This window comes from Glycine max, chromosome 2, assembly GCF_000004515.6.
Source record: "Glycine max cultivar Williams 82 chromosome 2, Glycine_max_v4.0, whole genome shotgun sequence".
Taxonomy (NCBI): Eukaryota; Viridiplantae; Streptophyta; class Magnoliopsida; order Fabales; family Fabaceae; genus Glycine; species Glycine max.
The window spans coordinates 2,580,266-2,595,713 of NC_016089.4; the positions used below are offsets into that span (position 1 = coordinate 2,580,266).

At 30.0% G+C, this 15,448-nt stretch overlaps 1 protein-coding gene across 1 annotated transcript; it reads left to right on the forward strand.

The window, feature by feature from the left end:
- The first annotated feature begins 6,278 nt into the window (after positions 1–6,278).
- LOC100820140 (putative metalloendoproteinase) lies at positions 6,279–7,760 on the forward strand. The gene has a single exon (NM_001367938.1). The coding sequence runs from the start codon at positions 6,322–6,324 to the stop codon at positions 7,456–7,458; it is 1,137 nt and encodes a 378-aa protein (NP_001354867.1). The 5' UTR covers positions 6,279–6,321; the 3' UTR covers positions 7,459–7,760.
- The last annotated feature ends 7,688 nt before the right edge of the window (positions 7,761–15,448 follow it).

Sequence of the window (15,448 nt, forward strand, 5' to 3'; positions counted from 1 at the left end):
ATATTGCATTAAATCAGGAGTTTCAACTTTCAAGCTATTAATCCAATTAAGATTTTATATCCTTTTTTTTAATATTCAACTTGAGCTATCTATCTCCATTATTAAATCTATAAAGTTCTGAAAATGAAAATTCATCATCCCTATAGAACACAAAATAATACAGATAGACAAGTGCAAATTATTACACAAAACTGATATTCAAACTATACAATAAAAAGAGGATCGAATGACAATAATGAGAGTGATTAAAAAAATATACAAATTCAAGGTCATGATGACAACTCTGATTCTGTGAATAGGGAGGTCCATATGAATGAAGAATAAAAGCCAGTCATTACCTAGTGCTTAGTTAACTTTCTACTAGAAATACTCTTCCTTCGGGTCACATCAGGTGCCAACTAATTCTACTTCTGCTCTGAGAAACTACCATAAAAATTTGTTTGGGAATCCACAACCCTAACACCTTTTTCTACAAACCCCTAATTGAAAAGAGAGTATAATAAACACAAAAAGCTTGTGGGGAAAATTAAAAGAGAGGGAGAGGGAGAGAGCGCGAGAGAAAAAATAAAATTAAAATAATATTTTTAAGATAGTTTTAAATATTGTATCATGTACCATAGAAATGATTATAAATGGATCTAGATTTATGTCCTTGTCCCTGTAAAAGACTAATATTTTTAACAAAATAAATAAAAAAGTTAAAATGAAACTATAAAAATTTAAAATAAAACTTTTAAAATTTAATATACTAAATCAGAAAAGAAAAATACTAAAATATAAACGATGAAAATAATTTTTTTAAAACTTAATATTCCCTAAAAATAAAATAAAAAATCCAAAGAACCAAAAGTACTATATATCTGGAGGCCTAAATGCCACAAACAATCACACAACTAAAACGAAAAGGCATCGTATGGATGGGGCAACGCATTCAACAACTAATGATGCTCCAAATTAAATGAGTAAATTTATAAATGTACAATCCATTTTTGTGTGGATTGGACAAGGCAATTAAGAGAGATGTGATATCATAGCAAATATAGATATTAAAAAATATAAGATGAAAGAGTATGAGTTCTAAGTAGGATGTATGTTTATAATGATAACTCATAATACTATTCTTCCTAAGCTCATAAATCCATAACATCCGAGTTTGAGTGAAACATAAGACTTAGACTTGGTGTATATTTGAATTAAAGTTGACGATTTTAATATTATAGTAGTTTTATTGTATAAGTTCAAGAAGGACTTTGGTCTTGCTTTTTTGTAAATTTGATTTCGAATATAAGTGTGTAAACATACTCTTAAAGATAACTAAACATACTCTTAAAGATAACTAAATATATCATATGAAATAAAAATGAGTTTATGCTCCAAACCAAGTTTAAAACACCAAAATAAAATCCAAACATGTTGATATCGATGTTATTAATAGTCTAATGCAAAAGAAGCAAATCGTAGACAGAAAATGATAACTAAAAGCATTCACCAAAGCCCACCATGGCAAAAGTTGTGATTAGTATATAATGTTGGAGCATGTTGTGCTTATTAGAAATCGAAAGCTCCACCTTTGGTTTCTTTGATGACAATATATAAGAGTGCCGTTGAGGTAGGTGACGTTGTAGTAGAAATTCATGTCGGGGACAACACATCGTGGTAGCACCTACTGATGGGGTGACAACACATCTTTAGCAGGACAATTAAAGAATAGTCGATGAAGAAAAATTGAATAAAAAGCAAAAAATAATATATATATATATATATATATATATATATATATATATATATATATATATATATATATATATATATATATATATATATATATACCTTTCTAATTAAATATTTTAATAATATAATAAAATAAAATAGTAAATTATAAATTTAAAAATACTAAAATAAGTAAATCTAATAATATATTACTATGGGATGATAATTTACTGATGTTATAGTAATGATAAACCATTTTTATCTTAAATTTAATATTATTAGAAAATAATAAAAACATGTTAAACAATAATAAATATAAAATAATCTAAATGATTAATTGTTGTTATTATGAATCATTTTCAATGAAAAATATGAATGATATCTTTTATCTTCTTAGCTTTAATGGTAGTTTTATGTAGTTTTAGAATAACCTAACTTTTAACCCTCTTACAATTGAAAAATAGTAATATATAGAGGAAATGAGGCTTAACTTGGGAACAATATATATTTAAATACAATAAAGTATAATCAGCATTTGTGGTATAAATCTAGTCGGAATCATGTCTGTTTTCGTCATGCAGGGGCATAACATTAGGCCTTCTAATAAAATGGTAAATATTATTTTATCCGTATATAATACATTCGTTGTTGGAGGAAGACATATTTTTACCATAATTTCTTAAAAAAATAAATCACTCAATAAAGTGTTTCCTCCCAAGTCGTAAGAAAATAATCAAGCTATAGATGCGCTACGAAATTAATGTTTTGTAAAATGAAATATATAAATAGGAAGAACTTGTAAAAAAAAAAAATAGAGATAAACAATGAAGAAAATAACCATTAGTTAAAATTCGTGAAATGAGAATATCTGAGTATAAAATTACAACTAATCTGAAGGAATCTGCTAAACAACCTAATCTTCTATCATTTTCATTTGATATTTAAATTATTGACTGCTGAAACAAAACTCATAAAAGATAAAATCTGCAACAACAATAGAACTCTATCTAAAACTTATTCAAAATTCAAATAAGGCAGGTCTCATATCTTTAGCTAGACAAGAAGATATACTATGAGGGCACTACTGACCCCGACCCTATCACGTGCATGCATATGAACTATTATCTACAAGTTGTCCCCACTGCCCAAGAACGAGAGCAAGTGCCAAATGGCTCCAGCCCCAAACCACAGCGAGCAACACAAAACCAGTCCCCCATGCCACTAGCTGTATATATGCAGATTACAAAAAGAGACGTGCACCACATACAGAACAAATTGATGAAAAGTATAATATAGTATATTTATGAATCACGATTAAAATAAATTTCTAACAATTACTTGATTTTAAAAGCTTTTATAGTTTTAATTTCCAAAGGTTATTAGTTTTATTAATAGTTTTTTATACTCGTATTATATTACAAATATAATAATGACTAAATTAAGGTTAATATATATACCTCCTGAATATATTTTGTAAAAATACACAAACTTTCTCTATTTTTTTATTATAAAAAAATAAGGTTGCCAAGCCATTGTTCAAATCAAAGGGCGATCCAATAGTAGGTGAGAACTAAAATAAATTTTTATTTTTTTTATTTTAAATGAAGAATAATACGTCGTATTTTTTAAATAAATATGGTCTTTTTATTTTATAATAGCTAATAAAAAATTTATAGAACTAAATTTTACTTGTTTTATTGTTGTTTTCACTCTCATTCAAAGGAGTAAAAGAATGAACTTGTCCCCGATCCGATAACCACACCCCACGCAGCGTAGTAAATTTTCTTCATCAAAATTATCTATGTAAAACTCCAGCAGCAACTGGAAAAAGATTTCGATTTCTTTAGTTTCAGTACACCAAAGCACTCTCCATGCGTGAAGTGAAACTAGATGGTATATTCTGAAAGTGATCCCGTGGAGAATTTGGAAGAACAGAGAGGGTATTCAGACAAATTATAGAAGCCACCGATGAATCAATGAGTAGAATATGCTTCTTCTTTGAAGATTAACTATCCCCACCACGCCTGAAGGACTTAAAAGCTTCTAAAATAAATTTAAGAATGAATTTTTTTTATTTATTTATAAAACTTAGTGTTCTTATTTATCATTTAAAAATGACACATTTTATTTTATAATAATTTTTTTAAAGTATATTAGTACTAAAAAATATTTTAATTTTTTTTTAAAACCTAAAGCCTTTCCTTGAGCTCCTTAGACCTTAAGCCGGTCCTTATTATCCCTGGGTGGGCAACTTGTTAATGATGAATTGAAGACCCTTCAAACCTGTGTGCTACCTTAAGTAGGAGTGGAATATCAATTGTTTCCACACTAGGGACAAAACTTCATCAAACTCATGAACTTACTCAGTCCCTTCCAGCGTGGAATTCGCAACAACGACCCTCAGTCATCTTCCTCTATATATTACTACTCAGCTCTTATACATAGACCCACACAGTTATACAACTCTAGAGAATCAAGAAAATTATTTTATATAAAAATAATATATATATATATATATATATATATATATATATATATATATATATATATATATATATATATATAACATATAAATTAAATATTTTAACAATATAATAAAGTAAAATAGTAAATTATAAACTATAAAATACTTCAACAATTAAGTTTAATAATACATTATTAGTGAATAATAACCTATTGATCTTATAATAATGATAAATTATGCTCATCTCAAATTTGTTGTTATCAGAAAATAAAACATATTTACTCAAATTTGTTGTTATTAGAAAACAAAACATATGTTAAATAGTAAATATACATAAAATAATCCAAATAACTTACTGATGTTGTTATGAATCATTATGAATGAAAAATGTGAATGTTATCTTTTATCTTCTTAGCTTTAATGATAGTTTTATGTAGTTTTATAGTAACCTAACTTTTAACATTCTTGCAATTGAGAAATAATAATGTATAGAGGAAATGAGGCTTAACTTGCGAACAATATATATTTAAATACAATAAAGTATAATCAGCATTTGTGGTATAAATCTAGTTGGAATCGCTTCTGTTTTCGTCATGCAGTGGCATACCTTTGGGCCTTCTAATAAAATGGTAAATATTATTTTATCCGTATATAATACATTCGTTGTTGGAGGAAGACATATTTTTACCATAATTTCTTAAAAACAATAAATCACTCAATAAAGTGTTTCCTCCCAAGTCGCAAGAATCAAGCTCTAGATGCGCTAGGAAATGTTTTGTAAAATGAAATATATAAATAGGAAGAACTTGTAAAAAAATAGAGATAAACAATGAAGAAAATAGCCATTAAAATTCATAAAATGAGAATATCTAAGTATAAGATTACAACGAATCTGGATGAATCTGCTAACAACCTAATCTTCTATCATTTTCATTTGATATTTAAAATAATTAACTGCTAAAACAAAACTCATAAAAGATAAAATCTGCAACAATAATTGAACTCTATCTAAAACTTATTCTAAATTCAAAATTCAAGTAAGGCAAGTCTCATATCTTTAGCGAGAGAAAAGAAAATACTATCACGCCAATACTGACCCCGACCCTATCAGATGCATGAACTTTTATGGAAAGTTGTCCCCACTCCCCAAACCCAAAACCGCAGCCAGCAACACAAAACCAGTCCCCCATGCAATAGCTGTATATATGCAGATTACAAAATTAAAAGAGACACCACAGAACAAATGAATGAAAAGTATAATAGTATATTTATGAACGAAGATGAAAATAAATTTCTAACAATTAATTAATTTTAAAAGCTTTCATAGTTTTAATTTGCAAATGCTATTAGTTTTATTAATAGTATATAGATACTTGTATTATATTACAAATATAATAATGAAAAAATTAAGGTTAATATGCCTCCTAGAATATATTTTGTAAAAATACACAAACTTTCCAAATTTTATTTTTTATTTTAAATGAAAAATAGTATGTCGTATTTTTTAAATAAATATGATTTTTTTATTTTATAATAGCTAATAAAAAAAATTTGGAGAACTAAAATTTAAATTTTAGTTATTTTATTGTTGTTTTCACTCTCATTTAAAGGAGTAAAAGAATGAACTTGTCCCCGATAACCACGCTACACAGCCTAGTAAATTTTCTACACCAAAATGATCTATGTAAAACTCCAGCAGCAGCTGGAAAATACTCCGATTCCTCTAGTTCCAGGTACACCAAAACACTCTCCATGCGTGAAGTGAAACTAGATGGTATTTGCTGAAAGTGATCCCGTGGAGAATTTGGCAGAACAGAGAGGGTATTCAGACAAATTATAGAAACCACCGATGAATCAGTGAGTAGAATATGCTTCTTCCTTGAAGATTAACTATCCCTAGTGGGCAACTTGTTAATGATGAATTGAAGACCCTTCAAACCGTGTGTGCTACCTTAGGTAGGCGTGGAATATCAATTATTTCCACACTAGGAACAAAACTTCATTAAACTAATGAACTTACTCAGTCCCTTCTAGCGTGGAATTCGCAACAACGACCCTCAGTCATCTTCCTCTATATATTACTCCTCAGCTCTTATATTTAGACGCACACAGTTATACAGCTCAAGAGAATTATCATACCCTTTAAGATGAAACCGTACCTACGTCCAATATTCCTATTATTCCTTATCCTTCTCGACCAATCCACTTCGGCGAGTGCTTCTAAGAGTAGGTTTATAGAATTCTTTTCAAAATTAAAGAATTCTTTTAATCCTAAGTCTGAAGAACTCAAATCAAAAGATATAAAGAAGCTCCCGAGCGTCGAATTTTTGAAGAAGAAACATGACGGAGTTAAGGACTTCTCTCAAGAAGCTAACCTGAAAATACCAACCTGGATAGGAAGAATAATACGAAACCGGAAAGGAAAGCCGTCCCAGAAACCAAAGCACCCTCCCCCACCGCCAGACTACCGTGTACAACTAAAGTCCGATCCCCCAGCGCCAAACGCACCACCGAAGCAAATCAATATTAAGGGCCTGTCCGTCGTCAAAGATTACTTATCTGACTACGGCTACATTGAATCCTCTGGGCCATTTACCGATTCTTTCGACCAGGAAATAATATCAGCCATTAAGACCTACCAGAATTTTTCCAATCTTCAAGTTACCGGCGGCCTGAACAAACAGCTTATTCAGCAAATGTTGTCCATACGATGCGGTGTCCCCGACGTTAACTTCGACTACAACTTCACCGACGACAACATTTCCTATCCCAAAGCCGGACACCGCTGGTTCCCAAACAGAAACCTCACATACGGTTTTCTTCCCGAAAACCAAATCCCAGACAACATGACTAAGGTGTTCAGAGATTCCTTTGCGAGGTGGGCCCAAGCCTCGGGGACTTTGAGTCTCAGGGAGACAACCTACGACAACGCCGACATCCAGGTAGGGTTCTACAACTTCACTAACTCGAGGATTGAAGTGTATGGTGGCAGCACTATATTTTTGCAACCGGATTCTAGTAAGAAAGGGGTGGTACTTCTGGACGGTAACATGGGCTGGTTACTTCCAAGTGAAAACGCCACACTGTCTAAAGATGATGGAGTTTTGGACTTGGAGACTGTGGCGATGCACCAGATAGGGCATCTACTTGGACTTGATCACTCTCACAAAGAGGACTCTGTTATGTATCCTTACATATTGTCATCACAGTCAGAGCAACGAAAGGTGCAGCTTTCCAATTCTGACAAGGCCAACATTCACCTTCAGTTTGCTAAGCATGATTAGGATGTGACTTCTCTGCTGCCAAACTCGCATGACTCAGCAAGCCACGGTGGGGGTTTGGATGTGCTTTTAGTTACCACTTTCTCTCTTGGATTTGCTTACGTATTGCTCCTTTTGTATTAGTCGTTCCTGTCCCACCTTGCTTTTGGAATTATGAGCTTTTTATATTTCTGATTGTTCAATGTTTATTGTATGTGCTCCCCAACCTGTGGTGACTTTTCGGTTTATTCTCACGTGGCTGTTTCTTATAGGCCTTTCGACCTCCAATATTAAATAAAAGATCATTTTGAGCTTTCTAATTTTAATTATTTTTTATTTATATCTCTTCTAATATTAATAATAAATAATACAATATATAAATAAATAAATGATTATATACAATTAATCTTTTAGGATGATTATTATTTAAAAATAGAAAAATAATATATATTTATATAATGTTATGAGAGGTCTTTAGTTATATGCAGAATGCACCGTTGGCCACTTAGGAGTTGGGATTTCAGTAATTATTCTTGTGGTGGGTAAAGCTATAAACTCGGTTTTGTGTAAGTTCCTTTCCTTTCTTGAGGAGTCTATGGTGGGAAAGAGAAACACCTTTTCCACTGTAAGAAAGTTTTTTAAAACTGGTATATTACTTTAGTTTTAATCTAATGGCTCATTTTTTTTTCTTTTTCTCCTTGTATCTTTTATTGCTTTTCTTCTTATCTTTCCTTATTTGTTCCTTCTCTTTTTTTTCTCCTTCTATCCAATCACAAAATTTTAAAAATAAATATTTTTAATTAAAATATTTAAAATTCTAAAAATTCAAATTTTCTCAGAATTTTACATTCGATCTTTATCTAAATACACAATTAATCACATTTAATTGGATCATTAAGGAATGATTGCGGCGTTATGTTTTTTCTTTTGTGTTTCTGTGTGAGTCATTTGAGCGGTGCTGGAAATAAGGAAGTAAGATTTTTTACATGAGCCTAAGTGCACTCTAGAAACAATTATAAAAAGAGAGCAATCCATTTCGACGAACTCCCTAAAAGCATCATGTCAAAGCCATAGAATCAAGGAGCATCCCATAAATAAAAATAAATAAAATCACCATATTCATGCACAATTACACATAAAAATTAATAAAATTTTGTCTGTCCCGACATCCGTACACAAGATAACGAAGAAAAATCCGGTTGAAGTCTACCATAAACCCAAGTCCTTCACACCAAATCATATTGCATTAAATCAGGAGTTTCAACTTTCAAGCTATTAATCCAATCAAGATTTTATATTCCTTTTTTTTTAATATTCAACTTGAGCTATCTATCTCCATTATTAAATCTATAATATTTTGAAAATGAAAATTCATCATTCCTATAGAACACAAAATAATACAGATAGTCACGTGTAAGGTATTACACAAAACTGATATTCAAACTATATAATAAAAAGAGGATCGAATGACAATAATGAGAGTGATTAAAAAAATATACAAATTCAAGGTCATGACAACTCTGATTCTGTGAATAGGAAAGCCCAAATGAATGAAAAATAAAAGACACTCATTACCTGACGCTTATATGCTAGAAATACTTTTCCTTAGGTCGTATCATGCATGTGCCAACTAATTCTGCTAGAAATACGCTTAGTTTTAAATATTGTATCATCTACCATATAAATCATTATAAATGAATCTAGATTCATGTACTCATCCCTATAAAACAATAATATTTTTAACAGAAAATAAAAAAAATTAAAATGAAACTATTAAAGATTAAAATAAAATTTTTGAAATTTAATATACTAAATCAGAAAAAAAAAAATATAAACGATGAAAATAATTTTTTAAAAACTTAATATTCCTAAAAATAAAATTAAAAAAATACAAAGAACCAAAAGTAATATATATCCGGAGGCCTATAAATGCCAAAAACAATCACACAACTAAAACGAAAAGGCATCGTATGGATGGGGCAACACATTGAACAACTAATGATGCTCCAAATTAAATGAGTAAATTTATAAATGTATAATCCTTTTTTGTGTGGATTGGGTGAGGAAATTAAGAGAGATGTGATATCATAAGAAATATAGATATTAAAAAATATAAGATGAAAGAGTATGAGTTCTAAGTAGGATGTATGTTTATAATAATAAAATCCATAACATCCAAGCTTGAGTGAAACATAAGACTTGGACTTGGTGTATATTTAATTTAAATTAAAGTTGACGATTTTAATATTATAGTAGTTTTATTGTATAAGTTCAAGAAGGACTTTGGTCTTGCTTTTTTTGGAAATTTGATTTCGAATATAAGTGTGTAAACATACTCTTAAAGATAACTAAATATATCATATGAAATAAAAATGAGTTTATGCTCCAAACCGAGTTTGAAACACCAAAATAAAATCCAAACATGTTGATATCGATGTTCTTAATAGTCTAATGCAAAAGAAGCAAATCCAAGACACAAAATGATAACTAAAAGCATTCCCCAAAGCCCACCATGGCAAAAGTTGCCATTAGTATAATGTTGGAGCATGTTGTGCTGATTAGAAATCGAAAGCTCCACCTTTGGTTTCTTTGATGACAATATATAAGAGTACCGTTGAGGTAGGTGACGTTGTAGTAGAAATTCATGTCGGGGACAACACATCGTGGTAGCACCTACTGATGGGGTGACAACACAGCTTTAGCAGGACAATTAAAGAATAGTCGATGAAGAACAATTAAATAAAAAACAAAAAAGAATCACCAATTCGAAACAAATAGTATAGCACTGCACTACTAACTGACCCCATCAACTGCAAGTGGCAAATTACTCCAAGCCCAAAACGCAGCGAGCAAAACAAAACCGCCAGTCCCCTGCTAGCTATATATATATGCAGTTTACAAAAAGAGACACCACAAATCATCAACAAATGGATGAATAGTATAATAGTATATTTATGAATCACGATTAAAATATATTTCTATTAATTAATTAATTTTAAAACTCTCACAAATAAAGAAAGATATGTTATTTTAATTATATTTATATCAAGATTATTAAACTCAAGTGATAAAATTTCATAAGAGTATATTTTATATAAAAATAATATATATATATATATATAATATTCTAATTAAATATTTCAATAATATAATAAAACAAAATACTAAATTATAAATTTAAAAATACTAAAATAATTAAATCTAATAATATATTATTATAGGATGATAACTTACTGATATTATAGTAATGATAGATCATTCTTATCTTAAATTTAATATATGTTAAACTATAATAAACATAAAATAATCTAAATGATTAATTGTTGTTATTATGAATCATTTTCAATGAAAAATATGAATGATATCTTTTATCTTCTTAGCTTTAATGGTAGTTTTATGTAGTTCTAGAATAACCTAACTTTTAACCCTCTTACAATTGAAAAATAGTAATATATAGAGGAAATGAGGCTTAACTTGCGAACAATATATATTTAAATACAATAAAGTATAATCAGCATTTGTGGTATAAATCTAGTCGGAATCATGTTTGTTTTCTTCATGCAGGGGCATATCATCATGGTTATCAAACTCTCAAGTTAACTCGCTAACTCTTACGAGTTTACGAGTCCACTTGTTCTCTGCGAGTTGACTCTTGAGTAAACTCTTTTCTTAGTAGACTCAGTAAACTCTATAAACTCTAAGTAAACTCGGTAGACTCTCGAGTTTACCACCGAGTCAACGAGTTAGCAAGTTAAAAAAATTAGACAAAAATGTAAGTCATTTTTTATTGTTTTCTGTCTGTTTAGCATTCAACATACCTTTTAACATGTTATTCTCAAATACAAAATTCTCACCTTTAATAATATCAAACTCTTGTTCTCTAATAAAATCAAATACTCGATGAGAATAATCTACCACTACTATAACCTCTACAAGTTATTGTTTAGTGGTGATGTATTATTATTAGACTTGGTTATTTAAATATTCTGAACTTTATGATTTACTGTTTTACTTTATTATATTGTTAAAATGTTTAATTAGTATGTTATTTATAGATATTTTGTTATTATTTTTATATGAAATAGACTCTTACGAGTCTACGAGTTGAATCTACGAGTCGAGTCTATAAAACTCTCACGAGTTGCGTAAACTGTCGAGTTTGATAACCTTGCATACCATTAGGCCTTCTAATAAAATGGTAAATATTATTTTATCCGTATATAATACATTCGTTGTTGGAGGAAGACATATTTTTACCATAATTTCTTAAAAAAATGAATGACTCAATAAAGTGTTTCCTCCCAAGTCGTAGTAAGAATATAATCAAGCTATAGATGCGCTACGAAATGTTTTGTAAAATGAAATATATAAATAGGAAGAACTTGTAAAAAAAAAAAATAGAGATAAACAATGAAGAAAATAACCATTAGTAAAAATTCGTGAAATGAGAATATCTGAGTATAAAATTACAACTAATCTGAACGAATCTGCTAAACAACCTAATCTTCTATCATTTTCATTTGATGTTTAAATTATTGACTGCTTAAACAAAACTCATAAAAGATAAAATCTGCAACAATAATAGAACTCTATCTAAAACTTATTCAAAATTCAAATAAGGCAGGTCTCATATCTTTAGCTAGACAAGAAGATATACTATGAGGGCACTACTGACCCCGACCCTATCACGTGCATGCATATGAACTATTATCTACAAGTTGTCCCCACTGCCCAAGAACGAGAGCAAGTGCCAAATGGCTCCAGCCCCAAACCACAGCGAGCAACACAAAACCAGTCCCCCATGCCACTAGCTGTATATATGCAGATTACAAAAAGAGACGTGCACCACATACAGAACAAATTGATGAAAAGTATAATATAGTATATTTATGAATCACGATTAAAATAAATTTCTAACAATTACTTGATTTTAAAAGCTTTTATAGTTTTAATTTCCAAAGGCTATTAGTTTTATTAATAGTTTTTTTATACTTGTATTATATTACAAATATAATAATGAATAAATTAAGGTTAATATATATACCTCCTGAATATATTTTGTAAAAATACACAAACTTTCTCTATTTTTTTTTATAAAAAAATCAAGGTTGCCAAGCCATTCTTCAAAGCAAGGGTGATCCAATAGTAGGTGAGAACTAAAATAAATTTTATTTTATTTATTTTAAATGAAAATTAATATGTCATATTTTTTAAATAAATATGGTCCTTTTTATTTTATAATAGCTAATAATTTTTTTTATAAGACTAAAATTTAAATTTTAGTTATTTTATTGTTGTTTTCACTGTCATATTTTAGTTATTTTATTCTGTGATTCTTGAGTAAATTTTTTTCCACATAGACCGAGTAAATTCTATACACTCTAAGTAAACTCGATAGACTCTTGACCAACTTAGCAACAGTAAGCCTAAAGAAATTTGCCCGAAAATTAAGAACACGTAAATTTGCCCGAAAGACCCGCATCAAAAAGTTTGCCCGATGATGAAGTACGTGTATCAAAAAATTTGCCAAAACTAAGGTCCCTTTACTTCATTCCCCCACCTGCATAACTCTGCAAGCCACGGTGGGCGTTTGGATGTGCTTTTAGTTACCACTTTCTCTCTTGGATTTGCTTACGTATTGCTCCTTTTGTATTAGTGGCTCCTGTCCCACCTTGCTTTTGGACTTGTGAGCTTTTTATATTTCTGATTGTTCAATGTCTATTGTGTGTGCTCTCCAACCTGTGGTGACTTTTCGGTTTATTCATGTGGCTGTTCCTTATAGGCCTTTCGACCTCCAGTATTAAATAAAAGATCATCTTGTAGCTTTTTAATTTTAATTATTTTTTATTTATATCTCTTCTAATATTAATAATAAATAAATGATTATATACAATTAATCTTTTAGGATGATTATTATTTTAAAATAGAAAAAATAATATATATTTATATATTGTTATGAGAGGTCTTTAGTTATATGCATAATGCACCCTTGGCAACTTGGGAGTTGGGATTTCAGTAATTATTATTGTGGTGGGTAAAGCTATAAACTCGGTTTTGTGTAAGTTCCTTTACTTTCTTGAGGAGTCTAAGGTGGGAAAGAGAAACACCTCTTCCAATGTAAGAAAGTTTTTTAAAACTGGTATATTAGTTTAGTTTCAATCTAATGCCTCAATTTTTTTTTTCTTTTCTCCTTGTATTTTTTATTCCTTTTCTTCTTATCTTTGCTTGTTTGCCCCTTCAATTCTCTTCTTTCTCTCCCATCTTCTTTCTCTCTCCTTCTATCCGCCACCATAGTGCACCGTCACTTGTAGTTGCTTTGGTGGTACTCTACCACAGAAGAAGCAAGTGGAGCCTTGTTTCCATTACTTTACGGAAATTCACTTAATCACATTCAATTGGTTCATTGAGGGATGTTTTTTCTTTCGTGTTTCTGTGTGAGTCATTTGAGCGGTGCTGCGAAAGAAGAAAAAACTCCGGCGGGTGCCCACTGGTTGTCTGCGGTGGAGAGAAGGAGTGTTGTGCGGAAGAAAAGAAGAGGGGCAAACAAGGAAAGACTGGAAGAAAGGAATAAAAGAAAAAATACGAAAACTAAACCAAGTGTCAAGGGAAACGAAAAGCATAATAGCAGGAGTCAAGTTCAAAAATTATACAAAGTTTCACAAAGAAGATCCATATATGTTTCAAATGCTAGATTCCTTCGAATAGATGGCTATGGGTGATAAATTATATATGAATTGGAAAATACAAAAAATATGTTGCAACTTGCAAGGGATGCATCAGTAACAATTGTTTATAAGTAGTACTGCCATCAGTATCAACTTTATCAGCAAAAAATAAGTTGCAACTTGCAAGGGATGCACCACCCACTTACAGCTTAATTAATTGTCACCGATAAAAAAATGTTTGATACACATCCAAAATCCTATTTAACATTTAGATTGAGAAAAAAATGAAAAATATATAAAATGATAAAATTTATGATATAATAAAAAAATAAAAAAGTGTGGATGCAATATTTAAAATAAAAAATAATTTATAAATTATTACTCATGGAAAACGAGAACTCAAACCGATACATAGCCATTAATATAAGCCTAAAAGGAAACATCCAATTACAAGTTGAATGTTAATATATGCACAGCCACTTACTGCATACAAGAAGATACAATAGTAACAAGGACGATTCCAACTTCTCTACTCGCGTAATAGCTTTGTAGCTTCCCATGCATGTGACCCACTAGTTCTAATCCTAACTGATACAATTACACGTAGGAATATTCACGAGTTGGTATGAATCAAATCAAATTTAAGGTAAAATTAAATTTACATTAGTTATATTTGATTAGATTGATTTGATTTAAATTTTGATTTTTTTATCATTCAAATTAATTAAAAAGGGATTAGTTTAGTTGAGTCAATCAACTATAACAAAAAATTAAATTGTAATATTTTTAAATATTTTTTATGTTTATTGTCTATTTGATATAAATAGGAAGAACTTGAAAAAGAAAAGATAAACAACGAAGAAAATAGCCATTAAAATTCATAAAATGAGAATATCTAAGTATAAGATTACAACGAATCTGGATGAATCTGCTAACAACCTAATCTTCTATCATTTTCATTTGATATTTAAAATAATTAACTGCTAAAACAAAACTCATAAAAGATAAAATCTGCAACAATAATTGAACTCTATCTAAAACTTATTCTAAATTCAAAATTCAAGTAAGGCAAGTCTCATATCTTTAGAGGGAGAAAAGAAAATACTATCACGCCAATACTGACCCCGACCCTATCACGTGCATGAACTTTTATCGACAAGTTGTCCCCACTCCCAAAGAACAATTGCAAGTGCCAAATGACTCCAAACCCAAAACCGCAGCCAGCAACACAACCAGTCCCCGGCCCATGCCACTAGCTGTATATGCAGATTACAAAAAGAGACACCACAGAACAAATGGATGAAAAGTATAATAGTATATTTATGAATCACGATTAAAACAAATTTCTA